This window comes from Chelonoidis abingdonii, chromosome 2 (genome assembly GCF_003597395.2).
Source record: "Chelonoidis abingdonii isolate Lonesome George chromosome 2, CheloAbing_2.0, whole genome shotgun sequence".
NCBI classification, from domain to species: domain Eukaryota; kingdom Metazoa; phylum Chordata; order Testudines; family Testudinidae; genus Chelonoidis; species Chelonoidis abingdonii.
Genome location: NC_133770.1, coordinates 151,032,643 through 151,056,958, shown reverse-complemented (window position 1 = coordinate 151,056,958; position 24,316 = coordinate 151,032,643). Strand labels below are relative to the sequence as shown.

Sequence of the window (24,316 nt, the reverse complement as noted above, 5' to 3'; positions counted from 1 at the left end):
TCATTAAGCATCTCTGCCATTTCCATGTTTCCTGTTACTGTATCTCCCTCCTCACTGAGCAGTGGGCCTACCCTGTCCTTGGTCTTCCTCTTGCTTCTAACATATTGATAAAAAGTTGTCTTGTTTCCCTTTATTCCCGTAGCTGGTTTGAGCTCATTTTGTGCCTTTGCCTTTCTAATCTTGCCCCTGCATTCCTGTGTTGTTTATCTATATTCATCCTTTGTAATCTGTCCTAGTTTCTATTTTTTATATGACTCCTGTTTATTTTTTAGATCATTTTTTGTTGTCCTTCACTGTGTGTTTTCTAATTCCAATATACCATTTTTGAGATGAAGCAACCAGAACTGAACTCAGTGTTCAAGGTGTGGACACACCATGGCTAAATGTAGTGACAGGATAATATTTTTCTCTCTTATCTGTCTCTTTCCTAATGGTTCCTAATGTGCTCTTAGGTTTTTTGACTGCTGCTGCACACTGAGCAGATGTTTTCAGAGAACTGCCCATGATGATGCCAAGATCTTCTTTTGTTTCCTTTTTTTTTTTTTAAAGTGTTAACAGATAATTTAGACCCTGTCATTTTGTTTGTATGGTTGGGTTTGTTTTCCAGTGTGCATTACTTTGCATTTATCAACATTGAATTTAATCTGCCATTTTTTTCACCCAGTCACCCTGTTTTGTGAAATTCTTTTGTAGCTCTTTGCAGTCACCTTTGGACTTAACAGTCTTGAGTAATTGTCTGCAAATTTTGCCGTCTCACTGTTCATCACCTTTTCCAGACCACTTATGAATATGTTGAACAGCACAGGTCCCAGTACGGATACTTGGGGAACCCTGCAATTTACCTTGCTCCTTTGTGAAAATTGACTGTTGTTTCCTGTCTTTTAACCAGTTACTGACCCATGAGAGAACCTTCCTGCTTATCCCAGGACAGCTTACTTTGTTTAAGAGCCTTTGGTGAGGGACCTTGTGTGACGAAGTGGGACTGTTCTTAATGTTTCCTCTGAATACTGTGTGGGTGCCTCAGTTTCCCCTATGTATTTCTTAAGTCTCCAGTGTGGTTAAATGGCTGACACTCTGTAATCCACCCCCCCCCCCCCCCGCCCCCTCCCCCCCCATGGCAACAAATGCCAGTGGCCCTTCCCCCCTGCAAAGGTTAATAGTAAAGCGTGAACAAAGAATTCAGTACCTCCTGGACTGGGAAGGAGACAAAGGCCAGAAAGGAGGGGCTGGAGGGGGTTTCAGTTTGGAGCTGGCTGGGGACGGGAAGTGAGTGCAGATGGGGTTGTCTGGCTCGCTGGGCCCCAGAATGGACCTGGCTGAGGGGTCCCGTTCTCTGCACCTACAAGCTCTGCTTTAGACCATGTTCCTGTCATCTAACAAACCTCCGTTTTACCGGCTGGCTAAGAGTCACATCTGACTGCGAAGTGAGGGTGCAGGACCCTCTGGCTTCCCCAGTACCCTGCCTGGGCGGACTCGCTGTCGGAAGCGCACGGAGGGGCATATGCTGAATGCTCCAAGGAGAGACCCAGGAGGTGAAGCCGTGTGAGCTTCTTGCGCTGGAGACAGTCTGCTCCAAGGGAGAGGAGGCTCCCCAAAGTCCTGACTGGCTTTGTGGGGAGCAGTTCCAGAGCATCACCAGGGGACTCCATGACAGCTTGTCAAAGAGTTTCTGAAAGTCCAGATATACACCCTTGTCCACGTGCTTATTGACTCCCTCAAAGAATTTTCACAAATTGGTGAGGCGTGATTTCCCTTTACAAAAGCCATGTTGACTCTTCCCCAACATACCGTGTTTATTTCTTGAGTCTGATAATTCTGTAGTTTACTATAGTTTCAGCCAATTTGCCTGCTACTGAGCTTAGGCTTACTGGGTTGTAACTGCCAGGTTCCGCCTCTGGAACCTTTTTTAAAAATAGGTGTCACAGGAGCTACCCTCCAGTCCAGGACTGATTTAAGCAATAGGTCACAGATCACAGTTAGTAGTTCTGCAATTTCATATTTGAGTTCCTTCAGAGCTCTTGGGTGATACCACCTAATCCTGGTGATTTATTATCGTTTAATTCATCAGTTTGGTCAAAATCTCCTCTACTGACACCTCTTGAACAGTTCCTCAGATTTGTCACCTAAAAAGAATGGCTCAGGTTGGGATCTCCCGGCATATTCTCTGCAGTGAAGACCCATGCAAAGCATTCATTCTCCCTCTCCACAGTGGCCATGTCTTCCTCGAGTGTTCCTCTAGCACCTCGATTGGCCAGCGGCCCCACTGACTGCTAGGCAGGCTTTCTGCTTTTGATACACTTTAAACATTTCTTGCTGGTAGTTTGTCTCTCCTTAGCTAGTTGTTGTTCAGATTCTTTCTTGGCCTGCCTTCTTATACTTGTACACTTGACTTGCCAGAGTTTTTATGCTGCTTTTGTATTTTGCTTAGTAGGATTTGACTTTCAGTTTTTAAAGTATGCCCTGTTGTCTGCATCTGCCTCTTTTACTCTACTGTTTAGCCCTGGTGGCGTTATTTTGGTCCTCTTTATCGTTTATTTTATTTGAGGGTATACATTGGCCCTCTATTATGGTGTTTTTAAATAGTCTCCATGCAGCTCGCACGCATTTCAGCCTTGTGATTGTTCCTTTTAATTTCTGTTTAACTACCTTCCTCGGTTTTGTGTCGTTCCCTTTTTTGAAGTTAAATACTACTGCGATGGATTTCTTTGGCATTTCCCCCCTACAAGGATGTTAAATTTATGGTCTCTTATCATGGGTTCAGCTACACCTCTGCCTCGATATAACGCTGTCCTCCGGAGTCAACAAATCTTACTGCGTTATAGGTGAAACGGCGTTCTACTGAACTTGCTTTGATCCGCCGGAGTGCACAGCCCTGCCCTGCCGGAGCGCTGCTTTACCGCGTTGTTATATCCAAATTCATGTTATATTGGGTCGCGTTACATTGGGGTAGAGGTGTATATTCACCTCTTGGACTAGATCCTGGGCTCCACTGAGGACTAAATCAGGGCGGGCAAACTTTTTGGCCTGAGGGCCACATTGGGGTTCCGAGACTGTGTGGAGGGCCAGTGTATTGTATTAAATTGCTCCCCATAGGAATGTTCTACTTATGAAGCACCAGGACTGGCAGCTGTAAGTAGTACATTCCTAGAGGGAGCAATTTAATACACTACTCCCGACAGCCCTGCTGCCCAGAGTGCTAGTGGCATGGCAAGCTGAGGCTCTAGGGGAGGGGCCAGGGCTAGTCCCACCACTGGACTAAATCAGGAATTTCTTCTCCCTTTGTGGGTCCCAGGATTAGCTGCTCCAAAAAGCAGTCATTTATAGTATTTGGAAATTTTCTCTCTGCATCCTATCCTGAGGTGACGTGTACCCAGTCAATACAGGGATAGTTGAAATCCCCCATTATTGTGTTTTCTGCCTCTGTAGCCTCTCTAATCTCCCTGCACATTTCCCAGTCATCACTGGCCAGGTGGTCAGTAGTCTGTCCCAGCTGTTGGTTAAGCATGGAATGTCCATAGAGATCGTGTGGCACAGTTTGATTCATTTCAGATGTTCACTTTATTTGCCTCTATGCTGTGCCATCCCCCCACTAGTGCGACCTACTCTGTCATTGCTGGATATTTGTAACCTGCTTTTACCACTTCCCATTGATTATTCTCATTCCATCAGTTTTCCACGGTGCCTATTATAGCGATATCCTCATTCAGGTCAGGCACTTGAGTTAACCCATCTTAAAATTTAGACTTCTAGCATTTGTATAGAAGCACTTGTTCATTTTGTCAATACTCAGCTGCTTCCCTTCATGTATTGTGTTTAAATGGGACTCTTCAATGTGTGACTGTTCCTCACTAGCTCCTGCCTATGCTCTACCAACTCCCTTCCTATCCTCTCTACTAGGATATAGTGCTCTCCCTTCCCAAAGGGATGAATGTATTGAAGGGGGAAATCCCTGGGCAAGTCATTTGATTTTCTCAGTTCCCCATCTGCAGAGGGGCACTGCCTGGCTTCGTGGCACTGAGAGGATATGTACCCTCTAGATTGTGAAGAGCTTGGTTACTGTGGTGGTGGGGGCCAGATAAGAATCACAGGGGGGCAGGTTGGGGAGTATCCCCATTTTACAGAAGAGGAAACTGAGGCACAGAAGTGCCTTGCCCAAGGTTGCTCATCGTCCGTGTTGGTTCGAAGCAGAGCCTGGCTTTCGTGACTGCCAGCCTTGTTCCTTCTCCACTAGGCCACGCTGCCTTCCTGAGCTCTGCTGAGGGCAGGAAACAAACTCCAAAGTGATGGGTTTCCTTTCTCTTTGCAGATCTGGAAGAGGCGAGATGAGGACGAGACCAACCAGCAGGGGGCGTGAGAGGAGAGTAGAGTGCTACAGATGTTTATCACCCTCCTCTCCAGGGAACCGGAGGAGAGACTGGGACGATGCCCCCCACAGCTGGATGGCGCTTCTCATCCCCGGCCTAGCACAATGCACAGTACGTGCCAGCAGGACTCAGCCCGATCAGCTTCTCCACCAGCCTCCGAGGGGACAGTGGGATGGAGTCTCACATCACCCAGTGCCCTTCTGCTGGTCTCTGGCTGCACAGAGGCCCCAGCAAACCTTGGCCTGTGCCCGTGGCAGAGGAAGCCAGTCCCGCCTGGAAAACTCTTTAGGGAACCCAGGCTGTTCCCTCATTTCATGTCCACTGACGTCCCCATTCCAGCTGTACTGCCGCTGGCTGGTTGCTGGAGCAGACCATGCCCTGGGCACAGTGGTTAGCGATGCTTGGAGCAGGAACGGCCTCTCTTCTACCTGCCAGTCCTTATGTATATTAAAGGAGTTCAGGCCTGTTTTTTATTTCCCTTGCCTGGCCTCATTGCTTCTGAAATCCCATCTGTTCAGTGCGCCTGCTTCTGTCTCTGCTCAGGCGGGGCCAGGAGGGGTGTGGGATCTCACACCCTGTCAGAGCTGTGAGAAGCCTGCCTTTGGCTGTTGGAGTTTGGCAGGGCTGTCCCACCTAGCCCAGCTTCTGTTCGAGTGCCCTCCCCCTCAGCTGGGACAGACCCCAGGCACAACTCCTTTCCCTGCTCCAGAGTCTCCCTTTGAGGATCGTAGGACCTCCCCCAGCTCCCATTTTCCTAAGGAGCCAGCAGGGGCCAGACCCTCCAAGGTACCTGGGTACCAAACTCCTATTGAAATGGATGGGACTTAGGCACGCCAGTACCCTTGTGGGGCTGGGCCTAGCACCTCTAACTGCTCTCGACCTCCTTCTGTTGTGCCCCTGCCTCCCTTGGAGAAGGTGCTGGTCAGGGGTGGGGGCACCCATCAGAAGGGGAGGAGCGCTCGTTCACCACATCAGAGGCGGTCAGAGTGGAACCACACCACTGGGGTCTCTTTGAGCCTGTCCCACGAGCCTGTTGATGGAAAAGTCAGTCAGCCGCTGATGGTGGGAGATAGCAGGTGGAAGCTGGTCGCTGTGGCTTTAGCAAGTCAGGGACGTGACAGCGCTGTTCGTGTCAGTGTAAAAACAAGGCCACGTAACCCTCTTGCTGCTGCATGTTGACTACTTTGCAGACTGCAGGCAGGCCATGGAGGAGCCCTGCGGAGGGTAGTGCACCGATGGAGCGTATTCACTCAGAAAGCTCCGTCTGACCCCTGCTGCTTTCCCCCGCCTCTGCTTTGGGTGTGTGGCTCTGGGTTCCCAGGGCATGGGAAGAAGGGCAGGCCGAGAGGATGATGGGATGTGTTCCATCGCACCAGGGGCTTGGTGGCAGTTAGTGTTAGAACTACCCTTCCTTTGTTTAAGCCAGCAATTCCTCCACTCTCTCGTGCTATAATCCTCCTCTTTTCCCTGCACTGGTCTAATGAGAGGTGTGGTTTGACAGTGGTTTCAAATGACACTGTGAGGCAGTGTGGCCTAGTGGATGGAGCATTGAGCTGGCACTCAAGACCTGGGTTTGAGCCCCAGTTCTGCTGCTGGCCTGCAAGGTGACCTCGGGCAAGTCACTGCCTGTGCCTCAGTTTCCCTATCCTTAAAATGCATTGAGGGCACTGACCTCTCTAAAGTGCTCTGATGAAAAGCACTCGATAAGAGCCAGGATTTGACTCTAAGCTACAGGCAGTCCACATGGGCTGGCACAAATGGAGCTAAGCTGATACAAGACTGTGTCTAGAGAGGCTTTTCAGTCACTATTTACACTGCTAGAGTTAAACGAGTGCAAACCCCTGCGTGTTGCTGCATCACAGTGACTTATTTCCCATTACCCTGTGCGCTCCCAGTTGCCTGGAGCTAAATCCCAATGAGCCTCTGAAACTGAAGTAAGAGCAGCACTGGTTTAAATATTCACACCTTGGCACATCTTCCCCCAGCAAGGAGCTCCTAGGACCCTGGGTCAAACAGTCTGAAACTAGGTGACTTAGGAGCCTACATCCTGCTTTTACAAGGGATTTAGGCTCTTAGGGCTGCATTTTTAACAGTGTATGAGCAGCTAAAGATGCAAATGCCTGGTGATTTTCAAAAGTGCCATATCTGCCTCTTGAAATGTCCAGGTAACTGAAATCTGTCCTGCCTCAATACCATGCCCCCTCGCTCCTCACGCCTGGCTTGGAGCACCTGCTCTTTGTCATCACTGGTTCTTGGGGGGTTTTACACTCTGCTGCTATGACCGTGTGCATCAGAGTTGCTGTAACAGCACCAGTGAAAACCAGCAGGACTGGCTGGGAAATTCTACGTGAGAGGGGGTGTGAGAAAAACGGGACAATCTTCTTCATGAACCTGCTTCCTGCTCTGTTGTTTACAGTCCCTGAGAACTGGGCCCATGCACCTACAGCCAGGGCAGGGAGCCTCTACAAGAAGTGTATTAAACACCCAGGATTTGAGGAGGTCGAATTGAAATTATGCTGTAAGCTTGGTGCTAACAAACAGTCGCAAGAGCTGGAGAGCTACTAAAACAGTAGCCAGAAAGCTAGGCACCTTTTGAGAATAAGTGTCTAGGCCAGATTCTAGGCATTGGTTGGGAGGGCGTCTTCCTCAGCCAGGAAATTGGAGGCACTGCTCTTCGGCAGCTTGGCTGTGCCATGAGCAGAGGGCAGCATTGAGGCCTGTTCTCACTCCCCCAGGAAGCTGTCATGTGGTAGCCAAGTCGTGTGTGGAAAGAGGTTGCCAGAGAGAAACCTTTTGAGCTCTTTGGGAGGACAGGCTGGGGGCCTGCAGTCCCACAAGGCGACTGGAAGCAGCAGCCAACACCAGGGAGGGATAGAGGCACCTGGAGTGGCCCCGGCTGCCAACACTGCCCCAGGAAGGATGTTAAAAACCCCAGTCAATGTAGGGTAGTAAAGAGAGTGAAGATGGAACTGGAAAGGGGCTGGGGGGGACGTGAAGGGCTGTAATCTCACCCTGGCCAGTCACAGTGTGAATCCAAAGCTTTATTTGTCAGGTACATTTGTCCATACAGCAAGCCGGACCCTTCACCCACTACACCAAGCGAGAGGGAGCAGGGGGGCTGACCCTTGGGGGGAGGAGGTGTTTCCTGAAGCAGCTGAACGTTGTAGGCAGGGGGCATTTCAGATGTGCCGTCAGTGGGCAGAGGCTGCTGTGGCTTTATGACTGCGGTGAAGCTTGTAGCTGGGGGGAAGCAAGTCTTCTGATGTGGGAGCCAAGCCAGTGTGTGGTTCTCACTGTGACTCAGCTGCCGTGAGACCCTTCTCTTGTACGCTAGACAGCACCGTCAGCCCCACAGCTCCCCTCTGCCCCAACGCCCCGCGGGCAGCAGTCTCTAAGTGTCACTGGGGCAGGGAATAGTGTGTGTTGTCTTGACGACCCCCCCTCCCCCCACCCTCAGCCCATGGACACAATGTTCAAAATCTTGGAGCCAAATTTTTGCAGAGGCTACATCTCTCGAAGGCTGCTCACTCTGCAAGGGGAGGGGAGGAGGTGGTCGCATCACATGCGGGTGCCTTGCTGGCCCAGGAGTGCAGGGGCAAAGCAGTTAGAATTTGCTTCCTGCAGGTGTGTGAAATACTGTGTCATGCTCCCAGCAAAGGCTGGGATCTGCCCAGCCCCTTGGGGTGGGGTGGTGTCCTCCCTGCAGCAGCCATGCCCCTCGCAGGGGGGCCAGTGAAGGGCACAGTCGGGTTGGCATTGCTGGCAGTGGGAGTGTAAGCTCCCCCTTTCTGAGGAGCACTCAGCAGCTGGGAGAGGAGTTTGGCCAGTTCTCTCCCACCTCCTGTCTACGGTGCAGTCCACCTTGCAAACGGGGTCCCAGCATGGAGCTGGATCTCAGCTGAGTTTCAGGCCATGGCTGCCTGAGATATGGCAGCACGTGCCAAACGCTGCCTTGGACCCTCGTTATAGGCGTGTGCGGGAGCTGCCCGGTGGGGTTGGCCTGTCCTGGCAATTCTAGCTGTAGTGCAGCCAGGGGCCTTGGATGTGTGATGACAGCTCCGGCTCGGCACAGGAATCTCGGCCCAGCTGCTCGCACTGGCCCCAGCTGATCAGTTCCGAAGGCAGGCGTTTCCTCAGCGAGGAGGCCACGTGAGATCTCTCTAAGTCTCCATGGTCCTGCCCCAGGGCTCTCCCAGCAGTGCTAGAGCTGCAGGCATTACCCCTGGTGCCACACGCCCTGGGGCAGAGCACAGGCACGGGTCAGCAGCACTGAGTGGGTAGCCAAGTCTGGCAGGGGGTAGAGGAGAGGAAATCACTCTCGCGGGGATGAGATTGAAAGCAGAGGCTACCCGGGTGGAGGAGAGGGAGGGGCTGGGCTGGCAGCAGGCAGGGAAGAGTTGGCTCAGCAGCCTGGTGTGTTTCCAGCTATGCCCAGCCATGGGCCTGGCAGTGCTGCACGGCCTGGAAGGGAACGGGGAGAGGAGACATTAGAGCCAGACAGGTCGCCTTCAGCTTCTGCCTCCATGTGGCCCCAGCCTGCCTCCAGGTGGGGTGACCTGCACAGGCAGGAGGAATTTGGGCCCCAGTGATGCTAGGAAAGGGGCCCCCGTGCCCCATGGACCTGCAGCAGGTCTTGTGCCCCCCCCCCTACCTGGAACAGGAGAGCTGGGGTGGAAAGGGGCCTCCCAGGGGAGTAAGGGGAGGCAAAGCTGTGTGCGCATTGGCTGGTCCCTTGCCTGTGCGCCTCTTCCCCTCTCCCCTGGGCACAGTACTCACCTGGCACTGCTTGGCAGTCTCCAGGCTGGAGCACCAGTAGGCTGGTCCCAACATGCAGCCCTCGGGTCCAGGAGCAGGGCCCGTTTCAGCCTCACACGCGCCCAGTTCCTGTGTGCAGGTGGCAGAGAAAGCACAAGGCCCGTCAGCGTCAGGGATACAGGGCAGCTGGGGGGCAGCTCCCCTCTGAGCGGTGACAGAGGGAGCCTGGTTGGGAGCCACAGTAGCTGAGAGAGTCTCCCAGGATTTTCCTTTCAGATTCTGGTGCCACCTGGCTGGGGCAAGTGGCCTGGATCCCTGGCTGGGGGTGGGGTGTTGGCGGCTCCTCTTACCTGGCACATGCTCTGGGGGTCCCAGACCTTTGGCAGCAAGGTCTGCAGCTGGGGCCAGTGCCGCTCCATGAAGCTCTTGCACTGGGGAGAGAGGAGGCAGTTAGTGTCTCCTCCTGGTTGTCTGTCTGTCTGTGGAGCCCCAACCCCCTGCCCACTGATGCCCTCCTGCCCCCTGGGCGCTCCTTGCAGATCTCAGGGGCACAGCTGGCTTCACCTGTGAGGGTCCCTTTCTTGCAGAGATACCCCATGGGGCATGGCTCCAAGGGCAGGGAGCTCAGCCACTAGCACAGCATGGACCCCACCTTCACGGAGAGTCCCTTGTATAGACCCTCCAGCCCCGTTCTGCCTGCCTGGCAGGAAACCCACCCATCACGTCACATCCCCCGGCACCGACAGCCACATCCATGGGAATGGGATGCTGGGGAGGAGCTGGGAACTAGGAGCCATCTGAGGAGGGCACCCGATGCCCCTTGGCCTCATGGCTTCTGTGTTACTGCCAGAGGCCTGGGCACCCACCTCCTGCCAGCCCAGGTGGGCATCGCTGCAGGCCCTGAACAGAGCCACCTCCACATCTGCCACAGTGCTGTTCGCCTGCATGGTCAACTTCGCCAGGCCCATGACAGCAATGCAGGCCTGGCACTCAGCGCTCTGGGCAAGGAGCGGCACCAGGGGTGGCTCTGCAGGGGAGACAGGGAATAACATCAGAGGCACAAAGAGTGGGGGCAGCGTAGCAGCAGGTGGGGGCAGGTATGAAATACACATGAGCCCCAGGGTACGTCTCCACCCAGTGCCCTGGTCCTACCTCCGGGGGCCATCAAAGCCCAGGACCAAGGCAGCCTGGCCAGGACAGCATTAAAACACAGCTTATTTATAGCCTTGCCCCATCCCAGCATGCCTTGGTGCCCCAGGCTCCACCTCCCGGCATTGCTCCAGACTACGAGCCCCAGAATGCTCAGTTCTGGGCTTCAGCCATGACGGCCTAGTACTGGGCTGGGGAATTGCCACTGAAGGGCCAACACCCTGTTCTCTAACGTGTCTACGCTGCAGTGCAAGCCCCTGGCTTGACCTTGGGCTCAAGCCTAACCCCCTTAGCGTCTATGCTGCAGTTGTGCTAACCCAGGGCCAGACCCCAGGTCCCTGCAGGGCTAGCAGATCCGAGCTCGAGTTTAAGCTGGTGGGTCTGCACACTGCAGTGTGGACACCAGAGCCTCAGGTTCAAGCGCGGGTCAGAAAATCCTTAACCTAGGGTTAAAATGCAATGTAGACAGTCCGGCCCCCCAAGCCCAGGAGCAGCAGAGTGGGGCCAGGGCCAGGACTCACCTGGGCTGCAGTTCTCCCCCATGCCGCACATGAGGAGCATCCCGCAGATCAGCCGCGGGCCCAGCTTGTCTAGGATCAGGTCCAGCAAGGTGGTGGTGTATTTTTCTATCAGTGACTGGCACCTGCCACCGATGATGCCCGGCAGGAGATGGCAGAGTTGTGACATGGACTTGGCGATGGCCCCCTTGAGGAAGGGCAGACAGCCTGAGTCAGTGCCCCACCTGGACCCTCTCACCCCTGACCCCCCTAGCAGGTGGGCAGGTTCCCCACTTCCCCCCAGCCAGCTCCTGTTGCAGGAGTGGCTGCAGCAAGGCCTTAGGTAGACCTGTTATTTTTTTGTTGGACATTTTGGAAAATTGTAGGTTTTTCCCCAGGTCTTTTTGGCCTTTTTTTCATGTTGTGGATGGAAAAACTCCCCAATTAAAAAAAAAAAAAAAAAGTTAAAATGATTTTGAGATCAGATTTCAAGGCCTAGATCAAATGTTTCCATTTTTAAAAGCCAAAGAACTTTGACAAAAACCCAAAGATTTTTACCCATTTTTTTTTTTACTGAAAATGGTTGTTTTCCATAAAAAATGGAAAATTCCATTTCTTTTTGGATGGAAAAGGAATTGACTACCTATGTCACCCTCGGGGTGGGTCTGCCCCACTGCCCTGCTCTGTGCCCACTGGGTGCAGATGCCAGCTGCAACTGCCACTGCAGGAGGCAATTTAGGCTGCACAGGAATTTCTCTGCAGTGTGGTGCCAGAGGCACCGAGCACAGATGCCTGGCACCATGTAAACAGCTGAGATGAACTGTAAGCAGGGCACTAGGGCTGATAGCTCAGAGTCACCCTGGGCATTGCAGTTCTGGGTGGAGCAGAACCTCTGCTGCAGAGGAATTGCCACAGGGCCTTGGCAGTTCCAGGCTCACAGTCTGGGGGCCTAAAGTCTCCTTCGATCTGACTGAGAATTCCCCACTGAAATCTGTTTCCAACCAAAAATGCAGTTTCTGAAAACAATTGATATTTTCCACCTGAAAAACCAACCAAGAGTTTGGTTTTGAGTCAGTTCTTGAGGGGGTGAGACTTAAAGTGGAGGCTGTCCCGGGTGGAGGAGAGGGATAGGTTGGGCTAAGAGCAGAAGCCAGCTTGGGGGAGCAGGCAGGGGAAAGTTGGCTTAGCAGCCCGGTGTGTCTCCAGCTGTGCCCATGCATCTGCCTGTGGTGCCTCATGAGCGTTGTTGTTCTCCCCTACTTGGACTACATCTCCCATGATGCACCATGGTGTGCCCTCTAACCAAGCCATGTGGTGCATCATGGAAGATGTTGTTTGGCTAGTGAGTCCGGCCCCTAGGGGAGAGCATGGGCAGGGGACATGAGGCACTGTGGCACCCTGGGAAGACGTAGTTTGATGTCAATGTTGAACCAACTCCAATTAAACATGTTTGGAGCTTTTTGTCCCATAAAATCACTTTGATTTTTTTGTCTCAACTTGGGAGCAAAACAAAGGCTGAACTATGAACATTTCCTGCAGATCCTGATTCCCGCTCCCTCCTCTCCAGTTCAAGGGCACCTGGGGTTATTGTCTCTGGGGCATTGCCCATTGCCAGCCCCTGCTGCTCCTCCTCAGCTCAGCCAGCCGAGCCAGGCTGTGAATTCCAGTTGCTCTCGGTTCTGCCAGCCCATTCCTGCCCTGGGGCCCAGGTGTGCAGCCCCACCCCTGAAGGTGACCGATGGCACCTCATGCCCAGCATGGCCAGCTCTCCCGGAGCCGCGTCAGAGTGGCAGGGGGACCCATGGGAGCCATGAAGCGAGCAGGGCTGCTCCCCGAGTCATTTGTTCAGTACTAAAATGCACTTTAGTTTCCTCAGGCATTTCCCATGTGGCAGAGTGAGTGTCCCCCCTGCCCTGCCCTGGGACTGCGGGCTGCCACCACCTGTACCAACCAGCGCCGGCCGGGCTGAGACCTGCCTAGCTCATTTCATAGCCTCTCATTTGCTGCCAGCCTGGGCGGGGCTGGAGCCGGGACCAGCTCTGGGGTCTCGCCCGCGATGCCCCGGGGGGCGGGAAGGTGGGCCCAGCACCTTGGGGATGGTGGACTCTATTCGGCCGACGAAGGAGCGGCACATCCAGCACAGCGGGAGCGGGAACGGCAGGTCCTTGCTGTGGCCTCCCTTGGTAAAAGAGAAAGGGGTCAGCTCCAGCAGCCGGGGGCCGGCCTGGCAGTGCCAGGCAACCAGCCAGAGAGTAGGGCTGGCGTCTGGCCTGCAGCATCTAAGCCACACCTGAACCTTTGAGCCTCACTCCCACAGCCAAGCCAGGGAGCCCTTCAAGCCAGTCAGTCTCCAGCCACACGTGGCCTGCGGGGACAGGATCTTGGCTGCCTTATACATAACATGATGCTCACTGTTCTGGATCTGGGCAGCCCCAGTTTGATCCCCACCACCACTGCGGACCTGCCAGGGGTGTGGCAGCCCTGTGGGGATGTAGGCTTGGTGGATCTTGTAGCAAGCTCCATGGGTGGGGCACAGCCCCCCACCTGGACACTGAGTGGTGCTGTCCTCTCTGGTGGATGGATGCCAGAGATGTGTAGGAGGTTGCTATGGCTGCCTGGATCTGCAGAGAGCCTGACACAATTGCTGGGAGAATAACAGTGTGTCTGCTACAAAATAATGTGTCTCTAATTCTTTGTCTGTGGAGCAGACAGAAGAAGTCTGTCAGCCTATGATGGGTGAAAATGTGTCAGTTGTCTCCGAATTGATTCTGGACACAACTGAAGCCCAGGAAGGAAACATTCTTAAGTCTGTGTCTGCTGGGGAGAACAACACTGTAACTAGGTCACATCTGGTTAATGTCAGAGCTAGTTCCCAGGGGCCAGGTGATCCTGTTGCTAGTGTGTTGCTGGGTAAAGATATGACAACCTTGTCTGAACAGGGTGATAGAGGTGACTTGACTGTTACCCACGGACAGTGTGGAAACTTGTGACAAGGCAGGAATGTTCCCCAAGTTTGTGTGTGTTGTCAGCCAGGAGACCTGCAAAGGGGAAGAGAATGTCTCTAACCTTCCGAATATGGAGTCTAGCAGCTTGCCCAAAAGGAAGTTGTGTGAATATTTCCTTGATGTCCCAGAGGTAGTTCTGGATTTGAGTGATGCTCAGAAGGAGTTTGTTAAATTGTCTGTTGTACCGAAGTCAATTCTGAACATAACTAAAGCAAGCTGTTGCAGTGTATAGTATTGCAGAAGGGAAGGGATTTCTGGGTGAAGTCTGTGAGAAGTCAATAGCTGTCCTAGTGGGAGTGAAAAAGAATTGCTCCCTTGGACTCTTAATGAACCATTGTCTCTTAATGGGCCAGTGTTGGCCTAAGGCCAGAGTCTTTCAAATGAAAATGATTCCACTAACTTTGCTTTGGAAAAATCCAGTGGAGCTAGCTTAAAGGAGGCTTCAGGAATTGAAACTGGAAGTGAATAGTTTGTCTCAGATTCAAAAGGAAGGCCGGATTCCTGACATTACACAGCAGAGCAGCCTTGTAAATAGTCCCATAGACACTTTGGATATGTCAGGTGATTGCTTAGTAAGCTCTGATGCATCTGATGCCTTGTGGATGCAGAAATTGGTGGCTGAAAAGCAGGAGAACTGTAGTTCGGACTGATGCTAGAAAATGGTTGTGTCTCTTTAAGGCATGTTGTCCATGCAAATACCCTAGCTCACAAGGGAGGAACAAAGTTGCCCATAGTGGCTGGCAATGAGCTGGCGAGCCCACAGATTATGGTGTACCAGAAAACTCAAATTTCAACCCTCTACAAAGGGAAAAGAAGGAAGGAAGTTGCCCCTTGAAAGGCAACCGCCCTACCAGACTTGCCTCACTCATCTCTAAAATACCGAAGCCCTGAGGATGTGGTTAAGCTAAAAGTCTATGTTAAGAAAACCCTGAGGTAAAGGGAACTCTACAAAGGTTCAAAAGGGATATTGAACAAGCTGATCTAAGAATGATGTAGCTAACCAAAAGGTTTGGCATGACAAAAACGATTGTGACTGTGCACTTGTGACAGATTTGATGTTAATATTAATGCTAATGTTAATTCTTGTAACTAGTTCTCACGGCTGATGCCGAAAACTGTAAAAATGTCTAATGTGTATGACTTACGGGGAAAATCCTCAAACATATTAAAAGTGGTACATGAAAACATACTGTGTAATAGAAACCCTTATGATTATGCTGTTTGGGTCAATAAGAACACACTTTGTATTAGAAAGCCTAATAATGTTGAGGTTTCACAGCTAATGCCTATACACAATCCTAAAACTTTCCACAGCAGAAAAGCCATTACAAGCTTGGACTGCTGTGCAAAAAAGGGAAACTGAGGTACACCACCTCACCACCTTCATGGCTAAATGTCAAAGTACATGCTCTCTGAAAAACACTGATGTCTATGTTAAGTTAACACATAGGCTCAATCCTGAAATCACTAGAGTGTTTGACAGAGTATGGACTAAGTTGTTAACTTGCATCACTAATTTGGCCTGACAAAGGATTCAATATAAACACAGCTCATATCAATATTGGGAGGTCCTTAAAGTGTATCCAGGAGCTTCAAATACTCCCATCTACACCAATCTCACACTGGGGGTGTAACACATGGCCAAAAAGGGTTAAGCCTCCTGCAGGATAAATGACCCAAATTCAACCTTTAGAGACATGTTTGAAAAGTACGGGAATGGTAATTAGGGCCATTCCACGTTAGATAGGCCAGAACTTTGAAATGCAACCCTGTATTGTTAGCGAATTAGAGGTGATACTAATGGTATGTGTGTACTCATATCTTGTTAAATGTTAGCCATGTAAGAAGACAAGTTCCTGTCTGTCATTAGAGCTACTGATTCAGAGATCAAAAGGGAATATTAACATTTAGATGAATCTTGGGTGCAATAATGTCATTGTCTAGATGTCTCTTTAAAGTTTGTGATAAACTGACTAATGGATAAATTGCCTTACGTTAATCAGTGTAGCTAATTACCGGTGATGCTTAGGAAACAGGTCTACTTCCAAGTCTCCATGATTGTCTATTGTTCATCTAAGGACTCGGAGCTGTCAAGAGAAGGCCTGGAACTGTATAAACCCCCCTGGAGTCTGGATCCTTTTGATCTCAGATCTGCTGGATGCTTCATACTGGGGAAGCTTAAGTCATAAGACTGAGCTCTCCAGTCCCACCTGGATCACCCTGAATATGGACATTGGACTGTAACCTCTGGACTAATGCAGAGAACTCCAAAGCTCCCCCTCTCTGCTATGAATCTGATCTCAGAACCGTTCTCATCTCTGTATGTAAATTGATCTTTTAACCAATCATCTTTTTTCTTTTTAAATAAAGTTTAGCATAGTTGATAAGAATTGGCTGTAGCATGTTTTTGGGTAAGATCTGGAATATTCATTAACCTGGGAGGTAATGTGTCCGATCCTTTGGGATTGCTAGAACTTGCTTATATGATGAATAAGCTTTTCAGTAATCCTCATATTTGACTTGGGTGTCTGGGCGGAGGCCTGAGGCTGGGTTGCTTTAAGGGAACTGTGTTGCTGGCTGCTGGGTAATCAGTGAGGTATTACAGAAGCTGTTTTGGGCTGGCTGGTAAATCTAAGTATTGGAATATTCCCCAGCTTTGTGGATCGTCTGCCCCATTCTTTGCACTTCACCCCAATTGAATAACTTCAGTATGGCTCCCCGGAACCCCCGTCACATGCCCGAGGGAAGGCATTGAATCCGAGCCTCTGCTTGAGCTAAAGGACCCAGCTCTATGAGCTCAAGGTTAGGTAGCTTCCCTGCTGCCCCTCAGGCTCTCAGCAGATTCAGGCAGCCAGATTGCTCCGGGGGTGGGGGTTCCTTGTCAGTCATCAGGGGTTGTCAGTGAAGCTGGGATCCAGGAGCCTGATTCCAGGGATGGGCTTGGTATAAGGCTGTGTGGTGTCAAGGGGATCCCAGGGCACAGGGGACATATGGGCACCTAGGCCTGGTGCTGGCCCTCTGTATGGGGGAGCTGCTTCCAGAATTCAGCACATCAGCCCTGCTGAAGTAGGTAGAGGGATCCCACATGGCATCAGGATCGGGCCCAGAGGGGGTGGAGGTGCCTGTACCTGGGTCTGACCATTGGGAAGGTCCAGGCGGAGACCTTGCAGCAGCTGAAGAACACACTTGTCCTGGCTCTGGTCCTGTGGCGGGTCCGTGGGGCACAGGCCCAGCCTGCCGCAGATGGAGGCAGGTTTCTGAGGGGCAGAGCAGAGGTCAGTGACACAGGGGAGCGGAGGGGGGATGTGGTTTTGTGTCCTGGGATCCGCGAGTGACACAATGGGGAGCAATGCCCAGGGGCCCCAGTATGGGAGCAGAGTCCCCTGAGTTCTGACACTGCCCTGACCCCTGAGGCTGGGAATTCCTCTGGAGGGGCAGATCCCAGTGGTGCAGGGGGCTGGGAACCCCTTGGCTGTGGGGTGTAACTGCCTGCGCCCCCTGCTGGAACTGCCCAGTTCAGCTGTGGCCAGTTCTGATCCGATCTGCCCCAGTTCTGCTCTCCTGTCTGCCAGGCCGGACTAGCCGGAGGAGAGACCCCCACACGACAGAGTGACCCCAGCCCATCGTGAGGCGGGGTGACCAGCCAGCAGTGCCCAGCCCTTGTGCCCATGGGCACTGGCAGAGCAAGACTGGGGCTCAGTGGGTTGGGTCACCATCCCCTTGGCACAGCGTCTGTCAGCGAGCCCAGGGCAGGCTCGGGTGCCTGGTGGGTCCGGCAAGGGACAGCGCAACAGGACTGGCCTTGGCTGGGGAGTAGGATCTAGTAGAGTAGAGCAGACAGGGCTGGGACTCCTGGGTTCTAGTCCCAACCGCTGTCCCTGACTCACTGGGACGCTGGGTAAGTCCCCTCCCTCTGTGCCTCAGTTTCCCCACCAGCCCACGTCCCAGCGGTGTGGCCGGTGCTCCTTTGGGCTGCTAGCCCTTGAGGGTGGCTTTATTTCCTGGCATGGTGCCATTGTGCGAGGGCAGCAGGGCCCCCTTGTTATCTGATTGGCTGGATGCTGAAAGTCAGGCAGTGATAGGGATCCCGCCCCGCCCGGGGAAGGGGCCAGGCGGGTCCCACTTACGATCTGCCCTTCCAGGCAGGCGATGAAGAGGGTGAAGTATGTGTCCACCACCTTCTGGCAGTGTGGCACCAGGGTGTGCAGGGGCAGCAGGGTGCACTCGTGGGTCAGGTACTTCTGGATGCTGTCCTGTGGGGGGAAGGGATGTGAGTGGTGCAGAGCCAGCGCCCGCTCTCCAGGCCTAGCAGGAAGGAGTCCTAGCCCCCCACAGTACCTTGAGGTCTGAATCCTTGGCCATGCGGGTCAGGATGGTGATGATTTGCCTGCAGTCCATGCACATGTCCTCCTGGGTGGGGGAGAGACCACGTTAGGGGCTGGGGGGGAGGGGCTCGGGTCAGGGCCCCTCTGTGAGGCCCCAGCTGCTCCTCCTTCTCCCCCCACACCTGTCAGCAGGGCATGGCCCAGCGCCAGCGCGCCCAGGGCACCTCCCCAGCACCCCGCCTCATGGCTGATCCCCCCAGCCTCCCCAGATCCTGCCTCATGGCTCCCACCCACCCCCCAGCCATGACTCCTGAAGGGGCCCCAGGGCCGCTCAGCTGCAGCCGCCCCAGGCCAAGGGCCAGCTGTGACCACCCCCACTTCCTGGGACCCTGGTTCTGGCCCCACCCAACTTTCTCCCTGTTGGCCTCCCAGTGGCTCCCTGGAAAGGGCTAGGGCAAGCTCCCTGGGACTCAGGGACATGCTGGCTGCCCCTAGCCAGGCTCCCCGCTGGCCCCGAACCCGGAATCTGCGGCTCTGACAGCACACGCCTCTGCCTGGCCGCAGCCCCCAGCTGGCAGGGAATGGCCCTGCTGCATCTCACCCAGCCCGACTGCAGCAGGTTGCAGGGCACGGACGGGACCTGCCTTAGCAGCCTGGTTCCACCCAGCCTGCGCACAGATCTTCACCGCACCACACCGCACAGCCGTCGCCAGGCTCTGGCACCAGAACGTTGGGCCCTCGGCACAGCCCTGCTGGGCCAACGGGCTCCCAGCCAGGGCTAGGGATGAAAGAGGCCAAGGCCCGGTTAGTGACACGCAGCTGGGGCCTGGCCAGCACCAGGGACAGTGCTGGAGCAGCTGTTCTTTGTTCAATGCTCCCTCCATCCCATCCCCCCAACCCTCCCACTCTGCATCCCTCTGTCTGTCTCTCCCTCTATTCAGTCATCCCTTGCTCCCTCCGTCCGTCCCTCCATCCATTCCCAATTCCTCCCACCGTCCTCTGGTCCCACTCCCTCTCTCCATCCATCCATCCCTCTCTCCCTCCTTCTGTCCCTCCCAACCCAGCGGTGACGAGCGCATTATCAGACCCAGGACAGAACAGAGTTGGATCTGGGGGATCTGTCCTTCCGCTGGTCGGGGGCTCGATCTGGCCCTTTGGGCTCCAGGACAGGGCACTAGAAACTGTCAGACCCCTCCTGCCCCATTTGCTCACACACCAGCGTGAAGAGGCGAGACCCTGTGGGAGTAAGGGACCCGCCCCACTGAGCTGCCCTGGGGCTGGTTCCCCTACTCCTGTGAAGCCCAGACATGGACACCCCCTATGGGGCGTGGGGCTGCCCACGCAGGATGTGCAGCCAGCCCTTGGTTCCCCCTCTTTGTGTTTGGGGTTTTTGGAGGGGGAGCTGGGGGGGAACCACAACCCATCCCCCCCCATTTCTAGCCCCCTTCGTCCCCCAGGACACTGGTCACCAGGCCCAGGGGCGTCACCACTGGATCCGACTGATTGCCCTTCCTGTCCAGTAGCAGCCAATGCTGAATACATTGGGGGAGAGGAAGCCCCCATAATGCACTTGGGTGCTGGACACAGTGCTAAGAATTCCTTCCTGACCCCTGTGTCCTGAAGCATGAGTTTGGATCCCTCAAACTGCCTGAGTTCCTGACGAAAGGCCCCTGCGGAGACTCAGCCCAAGCGGCCATGGCAGAAAACCAGCACGCGAGGTGGCAATCTGCTCCGGCTGGGAGCGCTCTCTGGCTCCACGTCTGCCACCAGCCTCTGCTGAGTTCCCCACCCACGCGACAGCGTCAAAGGCAGGATGTGTTTCCAAAGGGGATGCTCCATTTTGAGATGGCAAAGAGCCTGTGGCTGAGCTGGCCAGTCCACGCCTGCAAAGCCGACACCAGCCACAGAACGGTAACTGGGCTGTGGGACATCAGTGAAAGGCGCCGTCAAAACCAGGGGAGCAGGTCTGGCAGCCAGAGGTTTCTCTCCCCATAGCTGGAGCCACCCTTCTAGAGGTCTCTGCATCTCAAAGTGCTTATCCAAGGTGAGCCAGCAGCATTAGCCCCTTTTACAGATGGGGAAACTGAGGTACAGTGCAGAAAAGGGAAGTTATCCAGAGTGAGCAGCAGAGCTGGGATAGAACCCAGGAGTCCTATCTCCCAGCCCCTGTCCCCCCTGCTCTAACCACTAGACACCACTCCCCTCCCAGGGCTGAGGAGAGAACCCAGGAGTCCTAGTCCTGTCCCGTGGATTCTTACACTCTGAGCTCTCCCATGTCTGGGCTACAGCTGCCCCTCCGGGCTCTGGGTTAGTCCCACAGTGACCCAGTGGCACCCTGGTGCTGCACATGGGGCGGAGATGCAGGGGTCTGCCCCGGGTCCCACAGCGACCCAGTGGCACCCTGGTGTTGCACATGGGGCGGAGATGAAGGGGTCTGCCCCGGGTCCAAGGAGCAGCGCCAGGGTGCCACTCAGTTGCTGTGTGAGCAAAGGACTTCATGGAAGGGCCCCTCCTGCCTCCACCCCATGCGCCCATCGCTGGGGAGGAGATCCAGGCCTGGAGGCCAGAGCTGAGAGAACCAGCCCTGTCCCATCTCCTCCACCCTGGGGCAGGAAGGTACATGAGATCCCGTCTCATCACTCCCCCAGGGGCCTGGCTGGGTCCCCTCCAGCCCACTCCCCATGGCTCAGACATCTCTGCCCCCATCCCTTGCTGTGTGAGGGGTACCCCTGCCTCGCAGATGCCCCCATCAGGGGCTCTCCTCGTGTGCCCATCGCTCCCCTCCCAGCCCGGGGCCATGCACCCTACTGGCTGGATCCGTGGGGCCGATTCCCTGCCCCAGGCAGCATAGGGGTGGAGGGCGGCAGCCCAGTCCCTGTGGCTGTTCCTACCTGAGCCTCCACAGAGTAGGGTGAGCAGAAGGAGCCGGGACCCGACCATGCTGAGCTCAAGCATTCGAGCACCTGCCTCCCGCGCCCCTTTTATAGCCATGCTGGGCAAGGGGGGGCCCAGCCTGGCCAATGGGACTGTGCCCAGGATCCCCCTGGAGGCGCAGGGGTGGGTCTTGGATTAAACTCAGCAAAGTGAGTGGCTAAGAGGCAAAAGTACTCAGCTGGGGTCCAGCCCCAGTGCCCCTCACTCCCGATCTGCAGTCCCTGCTAACCCAGCCCTGGTCCCCCACCCCAGCTCTTCCGGTGCCCCTCACCCCCAATCTGCAGCCCCTGCTATCCCAGCTCTGGCCCCCCCAGCTCTGCCAGTGCCCCTCACCCCCAATCTGGAGCCCCTGCTATCCCAGCCCTGGCCCCCCAGCTCTGCCAGTGCCCCGCACTCCCACAGGCACCAGCTTTGTATAATTTTTGGGAGTGCCCAGAATGGGTCCAAGCAGAGCCATCCCGTCCATAGGACTAATCAGGGCAATAGTCCCAGGCCTCGTGCTTTGGGGGGCCCCATGTTTCAGGGGGGCCCCCCAAAGCATGTTTGCTTCGCCCCTCTTGCCCGGCATTGCTCGGAGAGGGGGCAGAAACCAGAAAGAGGTAGGGAAGGGGCTTGGGGGACAGGGTGGTGTGGGGCTGGGTCACTTTCTGCTGCTGGCGCCAGGCTCCTGCTGACCCCTAGGCTGCCCTGGACTTCACGGCCTCCTGAGGTGTGAGGCCCCTCAAAGCGCGGGCACCAGGGTGGTTGCCGTCGTCTGTCCTAGGGACGGGACGGCTCTGATTAAATATAAGCCCAAACATTGGTGGAGTCAGGCCCATGTTCCTGAATATTGATGGAGCACAGGCCCCATGCTCGCTGCCTATGCTCACGCCCGATCTGCAGCCCCTGCTACCCCAGTCCTGGGCCCCCGCAGCTCTGCTGGTGCCCCTCACTCCCAAACTGCAGTCCCCACTAACCCAGCCCTGGGCTCCCCCCATAGCTCAGCTTTGTAAGATGCTGGCTGGAGTCTCACTCAGGTTTCTGTCTGTGGTGATCGATGGGGGCCTGACGCCCATGTGACCCAGCCAGTGCACTCAGGGCTCAGTCTATGGCTGAGCCCAGGCCTGGGATCCCCCCAAATGTGGGATGTGCGACCAGGCCCCCGTGCCTTGTGTCTGTGCCACTTGGCGTAGGGCTCCCTGTGTCAGAGGCCCGGGCTGCACAAGGCCCCAGGGAGGCTGGGGGGCTCGGGACTGGGAGTGGGGGTTGGACCGAGCAGGGCCAGATGCCTGGTCCTAGATCAGGATCCAGCCCTGCCTGCTTGGAGGCTGGTGCAGCTGAGTAAACAGCCCCGAGTGGCCCATTCACTGCCAGGCTGGGCCAGGGGGAGTTGCCAGTTTGTCCTTCGCTGAGAGCTGGGGGCTGTTTGTTGTGGGGGGGGAGAGAGAGTGAAATGAGGTCACTTGTTTGGCAAGTGCGAATCCCACCCCAGCTCCGCATACAGCCTGCCCCTCCCCCGCTGGGCCCCTTGATTGGCCCATGCCCCCAGGCAGTGGGTGCCTGGCCCAGGGCATCTGCCCCCAGGCCTGCGGGAAGGGCAGGCTGGCGCCACGGAGTCTTGGGCTCCTGCTGCCGTCACCCACCCCCCTCGATAGGGGCCCAGGCCCTTGGCTGCCCCACCCGGGGCGTGTTGACATTGCCCCTGAGGGGCATGGCGCTGTGTGCTCAGGTGCTCGGTCTGTTGGCTTTGGCCTCTCCTGGTGGCACAAGGGCTCTTGGGGGCCAGTTCTTGGCAACCAATGGCCCCAGGCCATGCCGAGGGTGGGGGCATTGCTCCCGATCCTGAGGGGGCCCCTGACGGGTGACAGCGGGCAGCACAGATTGTGCCCAGCCCCCCAGTACAGAATCGCCTTGAGACCCAGCTCCGTCCCCAGGGGCTGCATACAGGCAGGGATCCGGGCATCCTGTGGATCGCTCAGCTGGGCTGGATGGTCCAGGGAGGCTGAGCTGGCATAGAGAGCTGGAGGGGCATGGGGCGGGTGCAGTGCGTTGCATGGGAGAGCCCCTGGGAGCCCGGGGCAGAAAGCAGCCCCCAGGGGGAGGAGAAGTAGAGCTTTGCTGTGCATTTGCCCCCCCTGGTTATTTGCCTGGTGGCTGAGTGGCGAGAGCTGCACCCACAGTCTGGGGCCGTGGGGCACAGAAAGGAGCCCATGTCCCGATTGCTGCAGGCAGAAGTTTTATTGTAAGGCCAGGGCGGGTGTCACAGCTGGGGGCAGCCGCTCCTGCAGGGGCTCCGCTCTGCCCTGGCTCACATGCTATCTGAGGAGGAGAGAGAGGCCAGTGAGGGACACATAGACAGACTCAGTGCAGGGAATAGGGGAGTCTGACCCAGGCCGGACAGACCGAAGGTCCATCCCTCTCCCCAAAAGCCCAGCCGATCTCTGGGGCCTCAGGTGACCCTCTCCCGGCTCCATGTGCCCCAACCCAGGGGTCCAGCACCTTCCTCCAGGGCTCCCTGGGCAGGGGGAAGGAGAGAGGGTCCTCATGCTCCCTGGGCTGGGCGTCCCCAGGAGCTGGCTCAGCTGCCCCAGGCACTGGGGTGGGTTGTGGGGCCAGGTAGGCCTCGGCCTTCTAGGGGCAGGGAAGGACCAGCCAGCACTAGGGGCAGGAGAGGCCCCAGGTCCACACTCCCGGCTGGGCTGGGGAAAAGGCATCTGGTCTGGGATTGGACTCCGTGGCCATAGCAGGACGGGGGAGCTTTGCCCTGCCACTGCCCAGCCAGGACCTGCCTTGGGGACCCCTGGTCCCTGCCCAGGGGGCACAGAAATCCCCAAACTTGAGCCCAGATCGGCCAGGGCTTCCCAGACCCAGGCCCCATGCTTCGCTCAGCGCCCAGCCCTTGGTCAGGGCTGATTGACCCCAGAACCCCAGGGAGCTAGTGGCTCCACCTCTCCCTCCTAAGGCTGCCTCCCCCAGGGAGCTGTCCACCATGCCCATCACTCAGGCATCAGTCCCCCACCACCTGCCCTTCCCCTGCCCCCATTTTCACCTAGTCAGTGTCACTCTCTGCCCCACATCTTTGGCCCAGCCCATCCTCCCGGCCCTGTCCTCACCTGGTCCCATGGCATCCGCGGAGCTCTCTGCAGCCGGGGCCTGGAGCAAGCCAGGAACCTTCCACCCTGGAGACCATGGGTGTTATTTGAGCCAGGGCCCTGCCCCCCAGCTGCTCAAAGTCAGGACCACAGACCCTGCGTCCCACTGCAGGGATCGAACTCAGGGCCGTCAGCACCCAGCCGCTTGCGCCTGAG

General features: G+C 55.5%; 3 protein-coding genes across 4 annotated transcripts in view; 1 reads left to right on the top strand and 2 right to left on the bottom strand.

Annotated features, from left to right (window-relative positions):
* The window catches only part of USP39 (ubiquitin specific peptidase 39), a 28,747-nt gene extending 23,910 nt beyond the window's left edge, over positions 1-4,837 (top strand). The window contains exon 13 of one of the 2 annotated variants that reach the window (XM_032790332.1): positions 4,307-4,837. In XM_032790332.1, the coding sequence (XP_032646223.1) occupies positions 4,307-4,354 (48 nt within the window). In that variant the 3' untranslated portion in view covers positions 4,355-4,837. The remainder of the gene's footprint in view (positions 1-4,306) is intronic. The other variant, XM_032790333.2, reaches the window with a different exon arrangement.
* The window catches only part of C2H2orf68 (chromosome 2 C2orf68 homolog), a 181,356-nt gene that overhangs the window by 30,189 nt on the left and 126,851 nt on the right, over positions 1-24,316 (bottom strand). The gene's annotated exons all lie outside the window — the stretch shown is intronic.
* On the bottom strand, positions 7,754-21,056 carry SFTPB (surfactant protein B). Its single transcript, XM_032790334.2, has 11 exons — positions 20,987-21,056; positions 18,740-18,873; positions 18,109-18,180; positions 17,898-18,023; positions 16,899-17,027; positions 12,855-12,944; positions 10,790-10,973; positions 9,986-10,146; positions 9,470-9,550; positions 9,141-9,248; positions 7,754-8,825 (listed from the first exon to the last, which is right to left on the bottom strand). Exons 1-11 carry the CDS (start codon positions 21,048-21,050, stop codon positions 8,790-8,792), a joined length of 1,185 nt encoding a protein of 394 aa, XP_032646225.1. The 5' UTR covers positions 21,051-21,056; the 3' UTR covers positions 7,754-8,789.

Coding starts and splice junctions, on each gene's coding strand:
- SFTPB (XM_032790334.2), bottom strand. CDS start 21,050: ATGCTTGAGCTCAGCATGGTCGGGTCCCGGCTCCTTCTGCTCACCCTA. Junction 10,974..12,854: donor TAGAGTCCACCATCCCCAAG/GTGCTGGGCCCA, acceptor CCCTTCCTCAAG/GGGGCCATCGCCAAGTCCAT. Junction 8,826..9,140: donor AGACTGCCAAGCAGTGCCAG/GTGAGTACTGTG, acceptor GTTCCCTTCCAG/GCCGTGCAGCACTGCCAGGC.